This window comes from Seriola dumerili, unplaced genomic scaffold (genome assembly GCF_002260705.1).
Source record: "Seriola dumerili isolate Sdu_G_001 unplaced genomic scaffold, Sdu_1.0 BDQW01000017.1, whole genome shotgun sequence".
Classification (NCBI taxonomy): domain Eukaryota; kingdom Metazoa; phylum Chordata; class Actinopteri; order Carangiformes; family Carangidae; genus Seriola; species Seriola dumerili.
Window position 1 is genome coordinate 9979768 of NW_019174272.1, and position 20404 is coordinate 10000171.

Here is a 20404-nt window from a genome sequence, read left to right on the forward strand (position 1 = left end):
AAGGTTTAGGACGTCCTGCTCTTCACAGTGCTGCAGAGTCCCAGAGGAGGTCCAAGCACACAGTTACACAACTGGCCTTTCTCTGTGGTGCTACATTAATCTTCCCCCGGTTGCAGAAATCTCCCTTTAACATCTTCCTCATGGGTGTCTGCTTTTGCTTCACGGTGAAATTCATCAGAGGACATGTGTCCGTGTGATTATGTGCATGTATGCCTGTGTGTGTATGGATATGTGGGTGGACAGGCTAATTGGTCCTGTGAATGTGCTCAGGTCTGCTCAGGCCAAACGAGACTGCAGTGTACATACAGTGTGGTGCTACGCTGAGCTGTGGGGGTGTGGGAAAGCGATCATAGCGGACTTCAGAGGGAGCTGAGGAAGAATGAGGAAATTGCAGACAGATAGGCCTAATGGTTGTGCTGAGGGAAGAGGTTGTAGGGCCAACAGCTGCTAGCCATCCATCTGGACCAGCCTGGAGAAGTTGGAGTGGACCGCCCCGCAGTGACGTATTCACCTTCAGGGGACGACTGCACTGGGACTTTCCGTCAGAGCAGGGTCAGTAAGTATTTGCAATAAATTCATGGAGTTTGTTTTAAAATCCCTGGAAGGCTCAGTTTATTCAGATACAATAAAATTAAACTTCAGTTATGACTGGAAAATCTGTATTTCTGCAGTAGCGACTAGTGAGAGGATACAGACTGCAACTATCATCTTTATCTAAGTAGCATGTTTGATGTAATGTTTTTTCACAATTTTTTTATAATGCATGCGGCACAATTTCTGCACAAATTATTATTATTTAGTAAAAAGTAATAACAGCTCCTCTCAGCATCCAGGATCCACAGTGCTATTTTTTTTAAGTGATGCATTCCTTCTGTTGCTCATTGTTACTCATTTAATTTTCAGACATTCTCTGTCAGACAAACAAGTGCAGGTGGGTGTTGGTGCTTTGTTTCTTTGTCTGTAGTTCTCTTTGTCAGATAATTGTTGTACAAAACAGATTTTGCTGTTAAAAACAAGTCAGTCATAGATTTTTATATGTAATATGAGCGTGAAAACACATACTATATGTCAAAATGTTTTGGTTTAGTACTTTGAGCCTTTTACAGAAAGTAGCTTTGTCTAAATTGAGTAGAAACTGTCCAGGAATACTATGTATTCACCCCGAAACAGAGTATATGTTATATTTTATATTATGTACCTCCTGTCTGATTCAGTAACAACAGAAACGTCTAGGCACAACAGAAATAAGTTCCTCTAAGCTGTACATGGAGAAAGTTATTTGTAATTTTAAGGAATTCTTTGACATTTTTGTAAATACACTTATTTGCTCTCCTTCTGAGAGTTAGATGAGAAAATCTAATTTCTATATACTAAATATGATGCTTTAGAGGTGCTGGTAGGTTGATTTTACTGACTTAGGATTGAGCCAGGGAGTAACCCCACTGTTTCCAGTCTTCACTCTAAGCTAAGCTAATTGTCTTCTGGCAGTAGCTCCATATTTACAGCACAAACATGAGAGACCCTTATTATAATTCAGCAAAGAAAGAAAATAAGCTAATTTCTGAAAATGTTGAGCTATTCATTTGAATTGCAGATAACTTTCTCTATACATGCATGCATGCATACATTCATCTACCTTTTGACAAGAAAGCGAACCCACGTATTTACTAAAAGTGTACTAAACTATTAATTCAGAACATTGTATTAAAAACATGTCATGACGCTGTGCTGTTTATTAACTTCTAACTGCGTAATGCCTTGCCCTACAAAGCAGCATTGTTAGGTGATGTTATCTACAACACATGCCAGATAAACATCAGTTACAGTTGAGCAATGAGAGAAATATTGTTCATTTTGTTCCAATCTCATCTGTGAGGAGGGATATTGGCAAGTGACAGATGAAAACCTAAGTACGTCTGGACAGCTGTTTGATCCATTCTGGATGTCACATCGATCCTGTTGTTGGTGTTCAATCATGGAGCCGTGAAATCAAAAAGGGCTCAGCTAACCTCTGGTTTGTGTAGCTGGTTTGTCGGTGCAGAGGGTGAAGGCTGATGAGGAGAATTTACTCACTGCTCTCCCCTGTGCTCTGATCCCTCCTCAACCCTCATGTGGACCGACACACTGCTTTCACATGCATGCATACGTGTGCGCAAAAACCCACAGTTTAACATGAACACACACACCCTAACTTTATACACACACACACACACACACACACACACACACACGCACACGCATGCACACACACACACACACACACACACACCCTCTAACCTCACTATGGTCTCACACAGCAGGCCTGCCATAAATCAATGGGCAGGATCGTGTCTGCCAGTTAGACTAAACAAGAGCATTTGTGAGGATTTGCTCTCGCCCATTAATCATCTTGACAGCTTGAAAAACACATTTCCCCTTTAATGACTGTATTTGGATAATCAGCTCTGTTTCCCTTCCCGCCCTCTCCCTGGCTCTCCGTGGCTCTCCCTCCTCTCCCCTACCCCTTTTTTTTCCTTTTTTTGCCCCAAGCACCATCACAGGCATGCGGGTAACTCACTAGTAGGGGAGGAGAGGTAGAGGTGAGGGAGGGGTTTCTCAACATCTAAAACGGTTCCCCGAAAAAGTAAAAATAATCATGCTGCCTGTGGAAAAAAACTTTTTTTTTCACCCTCACTGCAGAAACCGCAAGGCCTCCGCTAATATAAACTTGTATATGTGAGCACACACTCACACTGACACGGTCCTGCTAAATCAAACACAGAGGACTCATGGATGGTGGCGACCCACTAATATGAACCATAAATGCCTTAATGTGTAAAGGTTGTCAGGAACCTGAAACATAAACTGAGCTTGTGATGTGAGAATAATAGTGGATTTGACTATTTGCAATCAGCAGACCCCACTTTATATGCGAAGACGTTACAAAACCTGTACCTTACTGATAGGTTTTAACAACTGAGAGCTGAAATCCAATTTAAGGTCGAGTGAAATGCTTGTTGAAGGAGGCAGTCAAAATCATAACGTGCTTTTAACATGGTGGGTAAAATGACTCCTGTCTAATTTCCTATCTGTCTCTTTCCATCTGCAGGACAGAACAGCTTTTATGTTCACTATGAAGGAATCAGGCCACTGTGTCGCTCCAGACCAACTGTCCAACGACTCTGGAGCTGTCAGTGCAGCACCTCAGGGAGACAAGGGAAGTAGAGCTGAAAGAGAGAGGGAGAGAGGTATAGAAAATCTCCTCAGTTGAAACAGCCTCTTCGTTAATTTACAGATGAGAAAATGGGAAGGATTAGAAAACAATTTATGTATTTGCCCTCTATTTAAACCTGCAATCACAGATTTTTTTGGGAGGCCGCGGAAACAAGACGTGAACTTGTTAGCAAACATTTGCCAGTCTTTGACACTTCCCACAGATAAGAAGCAGCATTAGCATCTATTTGGAGTTGTGTGTCTGGTCACCTGGCAAATGAAAGCTCAATATTCACTCCTCTTACAACTCTGTTTCTGGTGTCCAACCAGTCCTGAGGGAAGTATCTGCCTCTTTAGCTGCTAAATGCTGCACTATGTTCACCAGCTAGTTGCTAACTTTGCTTGTCAGCCAGTTGGCGCTGGACATATCGGTGCTGCCTGCTGCAATGAAAACAATGTTATGTGAGTGGTAAGACTGAACCAAAACAGTAAAGTTGTGGGCTGTTAAACCAAAAACAATGAGCTGAAACATGCTAAAAAAAAAAGCTGAGTGGAGGTGAAGGGATCTGAACTGCAGAGGCAGGTGATAATCCTCTGCAGGCTCATCACTGTGAACGTTAACCTGATTACAGCCGTGTTAAAATAAGATATTGTCAAGTTAGTGCATGTGTATTAATATGGTTAATTATTTATGACTAATCACAGTCTATTCACTGTTGAACTGATCAATATTAAACTGGTTATGAATTGGAAATGGTTAAAGTGACACTGCACTGATTTTACACACCTAGGTTATTATATAGGCACTACTATCCCTGTGGAGTACTAGTCATCCTGTAAAAGCAGTTGCATAAAGTTTTCTGTGGAGGAGCTTAGTCAAGTCTGAGAAAATAACTGATGATGTCATCAGGGGGATCTCTACTTAGGCTTGTATGGGCATTTGTCTAACAAGTCTAACATGAAGGTGTTATCGTTATTGGGGGGGAATGTAGGACCCAGTTGTTGAGCTTGATCCATACTAGGGACTAAAGTCGAGATGATTTTGGACGATCATTTTTAATCTGTCTCTTGTCAGTTTCTCCAACTTCATGCAACTACAGCACTAAATCACTGAATTCACACTAATGTGCCTTTCTGAAGAGATTTCAAACTCATTTGCAAGGACATACACTCTCATCATGGAAGACATGATGACATGCAATAGCAGGAAAAACACATGTAATCATTAAAGCAAGCCGTTAATGATTAATAACATTAATGTTCCAGATGTCAGCCAGTTTCATGGTCCTGGTATTTATTTTACTGGTTGCATCTGTGCTTTTCCTGACAGGTCAAAATGTCTATGAGCTACATTTTCACTGGATTTATTGTTTATTACTTCTGTGGGTTTTATTTGAGAATTTTAATGATAATAATGATCTGAGTGCTGTTTTTGTTTTTCAAACTGGAAATGAAAGATAACAAGCTGATCATTGGTACAAAACATCGTTTTGTTTTTTTTTAATGACAAATCATTGTTCAGCCCAAGTGAAAATAACCACTGTTGTAAACTTGCATCCAATACACCCATTTATTCAGCTTTAATGCTCCATTACACTGAGAACACAGCGCACATGTAGAACTGAGTCAATGTGTGATGTATACAGATGTTTAATGTATATATCAAGTGTGTGTATGGGTCACTCTCTTACAATAATGTAATGCCTTGACAATAACGTATCTGTTTAAACAGTTATGTCTGAACACACACACACACACACACACACACACACACATACTGAACACTGTTTGCTCCTGGCAGCTGAAGTCACACTCAACTGTCTGTTAGCTGCCAAACATCTTGTGTGTGTTAAGAGACTGAGGAGAGATAATGTGATGTCTGTGATTTTTTTTTTTTTTTTTTTGAATGTTTTTTTTTGCTTGGCTGAAGGACTTAAATTTACATTACATCACATTCACATTTACAGCAGTTTAAGGGTAATTTATTCCAGTTCATCTAATCAGCATGTTCACCCTTGTTTCTGCATGCACATTCCTAATTAGGGCCTTTGTTGCATTTCATCCTCCCTGTCAATCATCATTCCTATTTCTCTTCATTGTTTATTATCGTGTATATGCCTATACATTTATTCTAAGAGAGGGGCAATCTGCCATTAATGTGGCTGCAATAATCCTGCAAGAAAAGTTAAGCAGCTAATATAAATTGGGTTTGAACTGTGTATCCTGGCCTGTAGTGCAGCGGATAAGATGAGCGCAATCATCATAATGGCAGCCTCTGAGTCTGGAGGAACATCCAGAGGAGACATAAAACAGACGTGAGGCCTATGATACTTAAAGTGAGTACATTATGACCACAGGCTGTCCAAAAGTGGAGGAAAAACAAGTTGTCAATCAGAGCATGAATCACGCCCGTCAGCACCGTCGCTTGTTCCTCGCCAAGGCACGTTCATTTCAGAGCGCTCGTGACATCTTCGCCGCGATCTCCCAGCACAGCAACAAATGGAATCCAGCTGGACACGTGGTCCAAGTGCTATTAGCAGTGCACTGTACTGTAATTGAAATGTTCATTTCTCCACTGGTGGTTAGGGAGGGTATGTCTATTAACGGTGCTCACTCACACCACTGGAACTTTGGAGAGACCGCAGCAGCTCTGGGCAACTTTCCATGTGGAGGCCAAGTGAGGTTTGCCAAGGTCAGGGCTGGCTGAAAATTAAATTAAAAGCACTATTTCTCTCTGTGAACTCAGCTGAGCTGACAGCCCCTCTGTTACTGATCTATAAATTAATCAACCCAAAACAGGAATTATATACGACCAGATTTTAGGTACATTTTTAGTTGCATTACAGTGTGCATATTTTCCAACCGACAACTCAAACAAGTGTTCTGAATATTTCGATGCATGTCAGACTGAAAGGTGGAAGGTAGGTTTATGGAATACGTCTTCGTTGACTGTGAAGGTCAAACCGAAATCAACGATAAACCACCTATTTGGCGGACGCAGTGTTTCCGCTTTGTTTCGCCAGCTGTGCCTGCCTTTGACGTTGTGTCTCAAAGTGCCACTCCTGTCACCTAGCAACCTTGACAACTTTTTGTTTTTTAAGAGTTGTACCATTAGCTGTTGAACTGAGCCTAAACCCAGTACTAACATATTAAAGTGTAATCTTAAGGCTCTCAGTCAGTGTTTGCCGCCATGTTATTTTCATTACTGGTGCGCAATGAATCTTGGGATAGGTTCAGCCATAAGGATCCATCCGTTGCAGACTTCTTTGCCCAGGAAAAGAAGGCCGCATTTTCACCCGCATTTGAAGAAGCCTTCCAAATGCGACAGCCAATCAGTTTTCAAATGCAGTGTCCGTAGGATGCGGCCCCTGAATTGGGACACAGATTTTGACACGGGAGACCTCTGTTCAGTTCCTGCTTTTGTGCCTAAACTTAACCAAACCATTATCTTTCCATAAGCTTAATTATTATTGTTACCATGACGATAAAGGTCTGGTATGCCACCACCAGTACACTGCACTTGTTTATTATTGTAACCATGATGATGGAAGTCCGGTACTATTTCCAGAGGCGCTCTTATGGGTCGTATCACAGGGTAAGGACAAATGACCTATATGGTTGTTCAGGTTGGAGCACTTGCTGCTCACCACAGGTATTTAAGATCTGTGCCACAGCTCAGCTTCAACTGCAGAGAAGAAATCAGTCAGTGTTTTGTTGTTGGTTTGAACAAGCACTAAAATAACCACCGAAATTAGTTTTGAAGAACATGCTAACTATGATGAATAAATGAAAATAATTGTTAGCACCTAACTGCTATTTATGCTATTGTCTAGGTAAAAAAAAATCCAGAAACCAACAAAATAATAAACCATTATGATGCAGAGTTGCCCATTTAGAAATCAACTCTAGTGTCTTTGGTTTTTTTTTGATAAGGTGTTAACATAATCTTTACAAGAAAAGCACAACCTGTTATCTATATGAACCTGGACATATATAAATATCTGTATCCCCCTGAATCTTTGCTTTATTCAGACACTGAGCCACTAATGATTTCATCCTTCTGGCCCAGGGTATTGTTATCCACAGTCAGCAGGAAGCAACCGTTTGTTGTGACATTTGCAAGTGTCAAAAAACCAAATAGAACAAATTTGACAGGGACCTTAACAGGGAAGTAAGGTTTTCATGACCAAGCAAACATTAATATACTTGGAATTGTGGGAGGAAGTTGCTCCAACCAGCACGCAACCTGCTAAACAACCTGGAAGACTTTAATGTAGCTGTTATTGTTTTCACAGCGAGCGTTACAGCGTGCCTGACTGCAGACGTGAATGAGAGGGGAGTTGAAACAGGCATGTAAAAGAGTTAGTCACAGGGTTTATGTGGAGAAATAAAGCAGAGATTGTATGACAGGCCCTGATGAGGGATGTGTTCACGCCATCTGGGTTGCTTTAACACTGCGGTCACTGTTGGATGCCGAAGGCTCTGTATTGTGTCCTGATGTTAAACACAGAGGTGGTAGTCATGGAGTTGAGGTTAATGTTTTGTTCTAGAGACAGAGAGAGAGAGAGAGACTGATGATCTCTCTCCCTCTCTCTCTCTCTTTCTCTCTCCCCCCCTGTCCTAGCTGTCAGCAGCGATGGTGAGCCGGGGTAGAGCTGGCGTCTAATTGAAGAGCAGCTCCACACCCTGTCGTCATTAATCACCAGGCCTGTCAGCCGCTGCTCAGGACCTCACAGTGGCACTTTGCACCGTCTCTGCACTGACGCACAGAGGGGAAAATATTAGTCCCCTCCATCACCACCTCCACTGATACTACTACTCTGATTTCTGCTATCATTCTAGTACTGCTGCGAGCAACTGCGACAGACTTCCTCAAGACCGCTGCTATCTGTGTTTATGCAGTTACTGCTTCCTTAAAACTTTATGGCAAATAGTTTGATCACTTTCTTTTGTACATTTTGTTTTTTTGTACGAGTTAAACTAAATGAGATATAACGTGTAAATTTGTAATTTTAAGAGGTGCTGCTAGGTAGATTTTGTTAAGGCAGGTTAGCTGTTTAGCCTTTATGCTATGCTAAGCTAACAGGCTGTAGCTTCATATTTAACAGAAAGATATGAGAGGAGGTATCTATCATCTCATCTAACTTTTGACAAGAATTTATAATATATATTATATATATTTGCCAAAATGTCAAACTATTCCTTTATATCAGTAATGTGGCAAATTAAGTTTTTGTACTTTCCTCCCTTATGGAAGGAAAAAATAAATAGTTATATTTCTTAAAGGAAAATGCAGCTTTCTGCTTTGTTTTTAGATATTATTTATTTCAATAAAACCCTTGAAAAAAGGCAAAACAGCACTGGAAAACAATACTGCTGTGCTACTGAAATATCTTTCTAATTATTTATAAATTATATGATATAATAATAATATAATATAATGATAAGTTACTTGGGGATACTTGGTATTTTTGCAGTGGAGCATCACTATCAACACATATCCAAACTAGAGTCAAAATGTGGCTTAAAATGTGAAGAAATGCTAAAGTTAAATCCTTCTTCATAAACTGATGATAACTTTTGTGTTTTTTAGTCTGATTTTGAACTTTTTATTTTTTTTAGTGTGACTAAAGTTAAATGTTAAAACTGGAAGCTTTTGCACCCCATTCTACAATAACATCAGCATTTTTTAGGCAAAATAACATTTGTGTTCCCACAGACCTGCAGATTTCAGCCTCATGTGTCACCAACCATGGACAAAGGATTGGGCCTGAATACACATGCTTACACACACACACACACACACACAGCCTCACGCAGGCGACATAAATGGAGTGTGTGGGTGTTGACTCAGCTGCGAGAGTGTGTGGGGGGGGTGAGAAGATAGATGGAGGAGATTGATGAGCCCGGGGATGGGGAGAATAGTGAGGCATTTGATGAACGAGTGTAAACTGGCAGCAGTGGAATTAATTCCACCTCCCCGACAAGATTGAAAGTTCTCCCCTCTGCGTGACCTCTAAATCCAAGCCAACGTACCCAAATCTCTACCTACAGTTTGTCAAACAGCATCCCAACATCCACATTTATGCATATCAAGATAACACTGAAGCTGTGCCGTTCATGTGAGAGAGACGTACCTGACCTGCTACAGATTTCACTTGTACTTCACCAACACAACTTTAGGGGGCAACACAATCCAGTGTATCCCTTGTGGCACAACTCTGCAAGTTGCAAAGAAATATATTGCAAGAAATACATATGTGCAATGCAGCGTTAAAACCGGAATATCCTTGACCCATTTTGTCTCGACTACTTTTTAAACTCCATCATCAAAAAAGCAGCAACAAGAAAGTAATTCTGTCCTCGTTCAGAGAAGTGCGCGCATAGCTCCAGTTTCTAAAGAAGAAAAATAAGTGCTGTGTCCCAAAGAGCAACCCAGAGCGGTGATCAGGGCACCGTGACCTTGCTGGTGTGGCAGGGGCTGGATGTGGTTTGGGAGGGTCATCCATTTTGTTAATGGTCCTGTCAAGTGACACCTGTGCTCGCCTTTCCCCTGTCTGGAGTGCTAATGAACCGCAAGAGTAGAGGAGTCTGGGAGTCGGGGTCAATAGCCGCCTCGGAGACTACAGCCTCTTTGCTCTGTGCCACCTACACCCTGTCAACCAAATAGAGTGGAGACACAGACACATTATCAGGGCCGAAACACTCTAATGGCACTGGTGCTGCTTTAAGATAGACCGACTCCTTCCTTTCGAATTAGTATCTAACAGTCGAGAACGCTGACTTCAGTAAACCACAGGGCAGCAGGGAGAAAATGGCTCTTCACATCAGGATGGAGGCCTCCATGTTTGTGGTTCCTGTAAGAGAGCCCGCTCTCCTCAGGGGAGGTGTCAGGACTTTGATGAATATTTCTCTATTAACCGCCTCCCATTGTCAGCTCTGGCCTTTGTGTTGCAGCCCAATCCATCAGACCGTGAGGAGATCCTGGGTCGACATCTCCCTCAGGTCATTACTGAAGTCCCAGTGACCCAGCGGCCACTCCACACAGCCATCCACTCTGCTGAGGAGGCTGTTTTCAGGTCTCACAAACAAGGATCAGCAATTAAAAGCTACACTCGCAACAACAAAAGCAATGTGGGTGATGGAGAGAGGAGGAGGAATGAAAGTCCTCAGAGACCAGCTAACAGGGCTAATGTGACCCAGCCTGCCCTCCTAGGGACAGCCCTGTCAACTGATATGAGCCATGAAATATTACACATAGCCACATATAGCGTGGCTGTAACAGCCATAATGATAGATAGGCCTAGATAAGTGCAGTGCAGCGGTCTGGCAGGATTTACTCCATCGTTTGTGACAGAGGATGTTTCTATATATAGTAACGAGGAAAAAACAAGTCAAAATCATGTATCATTTATTTAACAAAATAAGACCTTTTCCTGTTGGTTGGATAGCACAGCCATCATCAGTTGTTTTTATTTATGTCATCTTATCTTATCGTTGTACCATTTGTATCAGTGACCCCAACCTGCTGACCCCAAGTTTGAAAAAATATTACATCTTTCCATATTTACAAATAAAAATAATGGCATTGTTCAAGATAATTCTCATGGACATGCAATTCTCCAGAATCTAAACGCTCAGTGGAATAGAAGGAAAAAAAAAAACAACAGCAAAGACGGAAAAGAGATAAAAAGAGGTCCCCAGTCCATCTTCATCGTGGTGCAAGATTTTTATTTTTAGAGTGTATGATAGGCATAATGGTACTATACTTAAATCATTCTTTTTCAGTTAGAATACTTAAGAACAATTTATTTGGACAGCAAAATTTTCCCCCCAGAGTTGAATACCAAGCGCTTGAGTAAAAAATAAATACAGACTTTCAGTTCCAGGAGACAGATATGAAGAAAAACAACAAAACAAAACAAAACAAAACAAAATCAAAACTGTTGAAATAATCCCACAATTTTCATCATTTCAAGCTCTGCTTCCCGCCATCTTTAATCACTAAAGTCTGTTCTGTGATGGAGGCAATCCATCACAGGCTGTTTTGCCTTTGGAGCGCCAGTCACAATACTGAGGCTAACAGGTGCTAGTCCTGGCAGGCGTGGTGCCCTGCACTGATGATGACCCCAATCTCAAGAATCCATCTTCGGGGCTGCTCTGGAGTGTCCAAGCTGGTGCCTGCGATCTGTGGGCGTCAACACTATTTCAGATATCACTGGTATCCAAGGGCTGAGGCTGAGCCCAGTCTCTGACTGTAAAGGGCATAGGGGGAGTAATAGGCTGAGGAGGAGGGGAGGGATGGCATGGGGAGTCCTGGGGCTCCGGACAGGTGGGATTTGCTGTAGGGGTGATACCGGGCCAGGCCCAAACCAGGGGAGCCTCGGAGGGAGAAGGAGCTGGGCAGAGTACCTGGGCTGCTGGGTGGGGGCAGGTGGAGGTGGCAGGAGGCTGTCGATGAAACCGATGAAGGGTAGGCTGACAACAGCTTACTGTCCACCATCCCAGGCAGGGCTGTGTGGGTGCGCAAGTGGGCTAGAAGCTCCTCTGATGTGGCAAAACGCTTGTCACAGGGACCTCCGACAGATACCCAGTTACAGGCGTGGGGCAGCGGTTCATTGGGGAGCATGAAGCCGTAGGTGTAGAGGGGGTGGGAGAGGGAGGGGGTGGTGCTGGAGGACAAGGAGCTGGAGTGCAAGGAGTGGAGATGATGTGAAGGGTAAACCAGGGGGAAACCAGACTTGAGGGCTGAGGGGTCATGGACACAGGTGGAGCAGTTACTGCCACCCAGGTGGGGGGCATTGGGGTAAGTCAGACAGTACGGGTCCCGACATAAGCCCTGCATCAGAGACGGAGGTGAGGCCCCAGTGAGTGGGCTGGAGCTGGAGTGCTTCCCCGGAAGTCCGATCCCCAAACTAGACTTGGTAGGATCCAAACCGTGAACAAACTGGGAGGGGTAGCCAGCATAGGCCCCCACAATAGAGCCGTGGTAGCCCATGGTAGCAGGAGGCAAGGGGAAGACAGAATGTCCTGGCTTGAAAGGGGAGACAGGGGCAATGTGCCCAGAGCCCAGGCCAGGCTGTGAAGGGGCCTGTGGGTCAGCCTTGCTCTCCGGCCGCGGGCTGCTGGCAGAGCTGGCATTGCTGGAGTTGGCGCTGGCCCGTACGTGACTGGAGTTGGCTAACTGAGCCCCATCCATCCCTGATTTAGCTCCATCTGAGTCCTTTTTGCCAGCACTGTTGTTGTTAGCGTCCGAGCTGGCCTGCTCTGAGCTCCCAGGTTTGTTGTCCATGTGCGGGGCCTGGGAGTGTGGCGGGGGCTGCGTGGAGGGGGAATGGCTTTGTCTGTGGGGCTGGCTCTGAGTGTGCAGTGGAGGAGAGCTGGACCTGGGTGACTGGGAATGGGGAGGAAAGGACGGACACGAAGCACTGCCACCACCGGAGCTCCCATTTGGCACCCTGAAAGCAGCTTTATCTGAAGGCCCCTTTGTCACTAGAACGTCTTTACGACAGTCGCCTGATGACTTGGAGTAAGGCTTGAAGCTGGATTTGTCCTCCAGGGACTGGTGCTGCTCTCCAGGCTTGGATGACCGGCTGGAGGACTCCTTGTCTCCCAGGCTGCCGGAGGAGAGAGAGGCCAACTTGGAAGAAGAGGGGGGGTCTGGTTTGCCAATTTGAGAGCAGGTCTGGGCCAGCAGAGCCAAAGGACTCTTCTTGGCATCCAGCTGAGGAGGAAAAACGAGAGCAAGAAGGTGAACAAACTGTTTGTTTTTAAAGTTCATTCAATTTTAGCTTCATATTGACACTATTGCAGATAACACTATAACACTCAATAATGAAAGTGATTTTCTGACAGTATTTTTTCCTGTTCAAACAATGTCCAAATCTATAGTAGAAACATCAGTGAAGTCCACATCAGACCTGCTTTTTGTATTTATATCTGACATGAATAAAGGACGTGAGAAGATGCAAAGCTGAAGCCAAGTTTAAGAAAGAAAGAAAGAAAGAACGAAAGAACGAAAAGACGGAAGAAATAAAAAAACCCACATAAAATTTTATGAAGGGAACATTTAATTATGTCACATCTATAAAATCATATTATATCCGTAGAATTAAAAACAGTACAATAACCACGGTAAATTTTCATATCTAAAGTCTGGTATCTTGCAAAGTTGCCAATAAATCGCTGTGCGTAAAATGGCGCATATCCTGACATTTTGGTCAGAATAACTCCCATAGCAACCGACGCCATGTGTTAAATATTATCTGAATAACAGAGGAAGGCAAAATGTTATATCACACGATACGGACTGGTCTTGGAGAAAATGTCATTTTTGTTTTTTCCACTTACTTCAATACTGACTGGCGCGGATGTTAGAGGCTGGAGATACTCCGGGTGCAGCAAGTGGCCGCTGTGCGCCGTCAACATCTTAACGATCCGGATGGGAAGCCTTTTGGCCTGACGCGAGGGATCCGAGGGAGAAGAAGACGACGTGGGTGTGGAAACGGACGGTCTCTCCGCTCCTGTCCGGTATGGGAAGCCGCTGGCGTCGGCGGCGCTGCGCTCCGGGGACTGGCTGCGTAAAAGCGGTTCAGGTCCACCGGGGGGATCTCTCATCTGGATCGGGGGTAGAGGAGGGACGACGGCATGTAACGAGTGGACGCGGGTCTGAAATTCATTCACCAGCACGTTTCATGATGATAGATTCAATCGAAGAGAGTGCGGTAATCCAAAAGGGGCATGTGCGCAGTGCGCGTCCTCCGTGTCCGACCCAAACTGTCTCTAAAGACGAACAAATCGCCGAAATGTCATCCTTTATCGGGCCCTTCAATATCACCCTCTAATTATTCCTAAATATTCCTTCATCCAGTGTTGAAAAAGAGCAAAAAAAACAAAGCACCAGAAGTAGTCACTGCTCATCGAAATACGGGGCAAGTGAAGGAATATCCCCGCAGAGGATGGTGTGTGTGTGAGTCAGTCCTCTGGTGTGCGTATCTCTCCCTCTGCAGCAGCCTCACAGTACCTCACTTCTTCCACATAGGCTACTAGCGACGTGAGGGGAGGGATTTCAAAGCGATGAGCCGCCGTCCAATCACAAGTGCCCGCATTCATAAGCAGGGGCGGGACAATGGGAGGAGGCGCGGCTTGTCTCCTGACCTCACCCCTCATACTCATACCCAGGTTATAATGTATGTGAGGAAATCTGTGTCAGTGACCCCCATAAGCCACACACAAACTACACTTAAAAGATTTCAATTTTGTAACACAGGTTTGACAGGGACATCATTTTATTCACTGAGAGATAAAACACAATATTCCTGGTGAGGATCAACCTGGGAGCTAACTGTGAGTGTACAGTTTTCACAGTTTTGTACAGCTGCATTTAATTCTAAATAATAACCTGCTGTCTTTGGACATTTCTGGTATGTTAATGGCTTTATTGTATTATAGCAGCAGCAAACTGCCACTGCTGCTGGACTTAATTCAATTTTTCCAGCATAAAGCAAATTCACATGATTCAGTTTTTATGTATTTGTGCTGTAACGGTAAATGACATCTTTAGTTTTGGCATTTAAAGTCACACACTCCAAAAACAACATCAACATTATGTTTTATCTTTGCATTTGCATCCATACGACTTTAAAAGTTTTCTCTCAGAGTGTACAGTACTTCCTCCTTGGTTGCCACTTTCATAACTTTATTTCATTCTCCAAAACAACAACAGGCTGTGTTTCATGGGGATTTCCGCCTCTCCAAGTAATCTGATCGCTTGCCTTGAACTACCTGATCCATAATTCAACACTTTTCTATGAAGTCTGTTTAAATTGGTGTCACAGATCATTGATCAGGAGCTAAAGAAAACCAGAACAGGGCTTTTTTTTTTTCCTTCTGAGGTTTAATAGGTAAAGTTGTTTGACATTTCACAACACAGGCGGCTCTTATCAAACTGTACCGCCATCAGCCTGTTCCTTGATTGTAATGGCTGCCAGCGTTTATCTGCAGCTGAGAGGAAAGGCGGCGTGATGAGGATGAAGTCACTTCAGCCTCACTCAACAGATTCACTGTTTGACCTGTCATCATTAGGCTTAGCCGTCACTCATCACCCACGCACTGCCACTCACGCTCCAGTGACCTGCAGAGAGAAGAAGAATATGTGAACGCAAATGTGCACGCCGCTGTGCTAAGTGCAGCACAATCTTCTTTTGAATCCTTGTCTGTTTGTTTAAAACTGTCTGTCGCCACCTCGGGCCGAGACACATAAACAGGTGACGCATAACAACTGCTTTCTCGCCATGAGATTTAAAGGTAGCGCTGAGAGCTTAAAGGGAATCTCAAACATTTTTTTTTTTTTTACAGCGCAGACTGCCAGTTAAGATTTGAGGTTTCCGATTGTGCTCTTGTTTATCACACAGTCATCCACTTGTTAAAAGGGTGAGTGGGTAAGTCGCTGCAGTGTGGGTGGGGTTGCATAAGGAAGGGGGGCGTTTAAAAGGAGACCAAAGAGGAGGGCACTGGGAAAAGCCAGACAAAGGCAGCGAGAGAATGAAACAAGGGAGGGCTCAAACAACAGGGAGCAGCTCCTTTCATGTGTCCCCTTGATGTAGGCTGGTAACAGCTGTTTTGGCGTGTCGATGACTGATGGCTGTTTCCTGTTGTGGATATTTTAAGGGGACAGCTTTCCCGTTAAAGAGGCTTCTCAGCATGTCCAGGTCCCGCTGGCCCTCGGGGCATTTCCATGCCTTTCCATGGCTGTATCAAAGCGGTGGGTTTGGCTGGAACAGCAGCCAAACAAAACCCCCAGGATGGGGCTGATAGGGGCTGAGGAGGAGTGAGGAGGAGCAGACCCCACATGCCCCTGTGATCCTGTGATTTATAGAGCCGCTGAGGCCTGTAATAGACGCCATAGCTCTGTGGCGGGGCCTAATTCATCCCCGTGTTGAAAAGCTGCTGTTTGCCTGACTCCAGAGTAAATATATAACGCTGACATTAGGCAGCTGACTTTTTCAAACCTGGCTCAAGCAAATCCTCATCTGCTCGTTTGTCTTTTGCTCCATGTTTGGAAGTGCTGAGGCATTTTGCGGTGCACACTGGGATTAGTGTTGTGTAGATGCTCCGTGTGATTGTTTAATGAGGGGCTGACATTCATGTGAGCTCATAAGAGTCTCGTTTTTTTTCTTCTTTTCTTTTTCTCTTCAAGTTATTATACTTTTACAGGCCTTCACTGGTGTCAGCCAGTCTTTGACAAGGTCTGGCTGTGTGCAGTACTGTACAAAGAGAAGGAGAGAGAAATGATAAAAGCGCCAGAGAGGCAGAGGAGGGAAAACGAGTGTAAATAACTCCTATTTAATTATCTGTGACTGACTTATGGGGTGTGTGGAATGGCAATAGAGGCCTGAGGCTGGGGCTCTGCTCTACCCCTAGTGTGTTCTCCAGCAGTAATAAAACCAAGGGAAAAAAGTGGATTAAGACAGTTTCATGGGGTGTAGCAGACATGGCATTTAGACCAAACACTTAAAAAGAGCCTCGCAGGCAACATTCCAGCCAGGACATAATGTTGAAACAAGGATTTCCTTGAGCTGAAAGGTCCACAAACAATATCTACACAGTGTACTTAATGTATTCACACTTCCTCGTTTATCTTTCTGTGGTTGCTTCTCCCTCTGTCTTTGACATACACATACTAATCCTTTCACAGCTGAATGTGCGTGCACTAACACATGAAAATGTAGCCTGTGCACACAAACACAAACAGGCAGGCCATCCTGTGCATGATAGTATCTACTCTCTTAGAAAGTGTGTGTTCTTGTAGTTCTCATGCAGTATCATCTATCTGACTGCCTACATAATATATCTGTGTGTGTGTGTGTGTGTGTGTGTGTGCGTGTGTGTGTGTGTGTGTGTGTCAGAGTCAGAGCTGCGGCTGACAACCTTATCTCTCCAGTTTAGGAGAGAGATTGTCTCTCTTGTCAGCTCATCGCGTCTCGCAAGCTAGCGCTCTTATCCACTCTGCCTACCTGTCGTCTATCTGTCTGCATTATAATCACACCGGGATAATAGGCTTCTCTCTGTGTTCGCAGATTGGCACTTTTATTTCCGAATCCTACAGCATGTAGGGTTCCGCCTTGTCGTACTCGCTACACCTGAAACGCATTCACAGACAGGCACGTAGGATGCACACCGCCCACACCCGTGCAACCCGAAGTCCTCTCCTCACGGGGAAACAAAAGCTGCCATTGTCCTCCACACGGAGAAGTTATCGAGAGCACGGGGAGAGGAGGAGGAGAGGAGGGAAGAACTGGCCCGCACTGCCAGACAGCGTCTGCCTCAAATCAGATCATCCTGCATTGTTGTGTGAAATTTCAGATGACATCAAAAGATGTTTTATGTTCCACTGGTCTGAAAACGGAGGGGGGTCATTTTGATAGAAGCACAATCAAGGTATTCACGAGCTGGACCCATGACAGGTCTGGTTGAAGGAACAACAACAAGCCGTGCAAAGAAAATCTCCCCGGCACATTCCTCACGCTTGTTAAAGTCAGTTCTGCTTCCTCCACTCACGGTCAGAGTCAGTGCGTCTGTGTCTTCATCATCCAACCTTTGTCAGGGGGCGGCGGCTGGGAACATAGATTCTGTCTTTCTCTCTCTGAAACCAATGGTGTTTTCCAATTAAATCAAAACCACAACACATTTTCTCATCAGGACAATTCTTCTCAGACTTAGCCCCATTAGCCTATCCAAGAGAAAGACTCCTGCGTTCATGACCTGATAAACAACAGAAGTAGTTGGAGGCTGCGGTAGCCACAAAGTTCCTGCCAAGCATAACATAACTGGGGATGATGATGAGGGACGGGACGGGCGGGGCTCAGCAGTACATGTCAATCACCGCAACCCGCAGTGAGGCCGAGTCATGTCAGCTGCCATGCCTTTGATGTGACAAGGGATGGCATCGCTCAATTAAAAGCCTATCAATGTGTAAGTAAATCAGTACCTTTCATGCTTGACACATCAAACAAACGGTTATTGAGGCTACCCGCCCAAGCCATTAATCTCTCTGCATACGCTTGACAACCCTGGGTCACCGCAGGAGCAGAAAAACCTGCAACAGTGAGAGTATTAAATGCAGCCAATCTGACAAAGTCCATTTATAAAACCATTTTGAGACCCAATGGAAAACAACACATGAACTGGAATTTTCTTTTTTTTTTTGCGAAACTGTTCTGTTTTATTGAGTTCAACTAAACGTGGTGTAAAAGAAGTTGGTATTTACTTTTATGAATTCTACTCATATTAGAAAAAAAAAAAACAGGCGTTTGAGAACAGGCAGTAATGGAAAAGGCATTCCAGACACAGACCTGGTGTGGCCAAAATATTTGTCTCAACTGGGTCCTTGTGGTGACAAAGCACTGTTCTTGTTCCTGGCAGTAATTCACCAGCTCAGATGAATACATGAAAGAGAAGCACTGCGATATATCAACCCCCCCCCCCATGTGCTCCATGTGAGCCTCACAAAGTCACACTCGGCTGTTTGTTATGCGACTGTGCATTCTCATTTCGAACTCTGTGCTGAGGGCTGCGGGCCAAGCTGACACTTATGAAATATTTCCCTTGCTGACCTTAGCTACTGCCTCAGCTGGGGAGATTAATCCTCTGTCGGCAGACTCTGGGAGCAGACTGCATCAGCACGCGCACACACACACACACACACACACACTGAAAACAAATGTTAACGCAACAGTTTGCATTAGGCTTCTGGAGTTCTGGTGAAATTATGTTGAACCAACTAAGGACCTTAACTAGGGTGAACAAGCTTTTCCACTACATTTAAAAGAGTTATTGACTATCATGTACTAAATAACTGGAAGCATAAACACAAGAGTTAAACATGATTACACAATCTGTTTCGACTTCCACCTGGAAAATTTTATTCAAACTACACAACAGAGTGCTCTATGGAGAGGCTGGCTGCAGGCTGGAGAATCTGCTAATATGCTGATGATGTTTCTCTTGAAACTTAATGCAGTTCATTCATTCATCTCATAATTTCTGGTCAAAAGACACTGGTCAGTCAAAAGAACTCAAGTTCTGAAATGGTCTGAAAATGAAAACAAGACATTTTAAGTTGAATTAACATGAAATTAACAAAACTTTATATTTACTTAGAAAGATAAGTTGATTTCAATAAACTCTTGCATGATGTTTTACACTGAATCAATACAATGTTTTTAAGTTGACAACCTGTAAAAAGTCAAGTTGATACATTAGTTTTAATTGCATGTTACAGTCTCTTTCAGTTGACCTTTGTAAATGTAGTTCAGCAAACAAAATATTAGGTAGTTAACCTCATTGCAGACATATGCTCATACATATCATGACTCACAATCAGTATGTAAACATACAGCTGTCCTCAATCTACACAAAAAACTGTAACTATTTCTGTACAGTTTCATTTATTTATTCATCATCTTACACGTTGAATTTACACAGTGTAAGTGATTTCTTGGCGCTTACTTTCCATAAAATACATTACTGAAGCAGTTTTGCATTTGCTTCCATCAAGTTGAAGGACTAGCCAGTGTGAAATTCAGACACTCAATTCAAGATGAAAATTCAAACTTGAACCTTTGGACTACCAAGGACAATCAAACAAGCCTGAATACAATCGTCTTACACAGTCATGCGATCCAAGAAAAAGAAGTCCAGTCTTTCTGAAAATTTCAAAGGCAGTAAACAATTGGAAATTTAAGCTGAAATTTAATCAGTTTTTCATAAAAGTCAAGTTATCATGACCTTTATTTTTCAGCCATTCCACTGTGCCCTAATGCTGAGGAAGTAGAGTATTAAGGATCCACATTAGCCATCAGGACGCCACCTCTTCACCCTTTTTCTTCTTCCTGTATGTTGCTGCAGTCTCTGTCCAGCTCTGGTCTGTCTTAATGTGCAGCAGCAGATGACTTGGCCAAGTTTGGTCTTTTATAAAAGGTTATTTAGTTGCCAGGAGAGAGAGCAAGCTGCTCTTGCAGCTACTGCCAGAAGGTTGCACTACTGGTGTATCGTAAATTACTCAAGACAGCGTACAAGAACGGGGTGGGGGGAGTGGGGGGATGTCGGGGTGAGGAGCGTAGGAAAGATGGGAGAGGAAGGAGAGGGGGTGAAAGAGTAAGTGCAGTTTTCTTTGGTCCATGGTGATGAATGAGTTTCTGAACAAGGCAGA

At 43.7% G+C, this 20404-nt stretch overlaps 1 protein-coding gene across 1 annotated transcript; it reads right to left on the reverse strand.

The window, feature by feature from the left end:
- Positions 1-10608: 10608 nt before the first annotated feature.
- On the reverse strand, positions 10609-14178 carry znf703 (zinc finger protein 703). Its single transcript, XM_022754704.1, has 2 exons — positions 13543-14178; positions 10609-12916 (listed from the first exon to the last, which is right to left on the reverse strand). The coding sequence occupies exons 1-2, from the start codon at positions 13807-13809 to the stop codon at positions 11408-11410; spliced, it is 1776 nt and encodes a 591-aa protein (XP_022610425.1). The 5' UTR covers positions 13810-14178; the 3' UTR covers positions 10609-11407.
- Positions 14179-20404: the final 6226 nt, after the last annotated feature.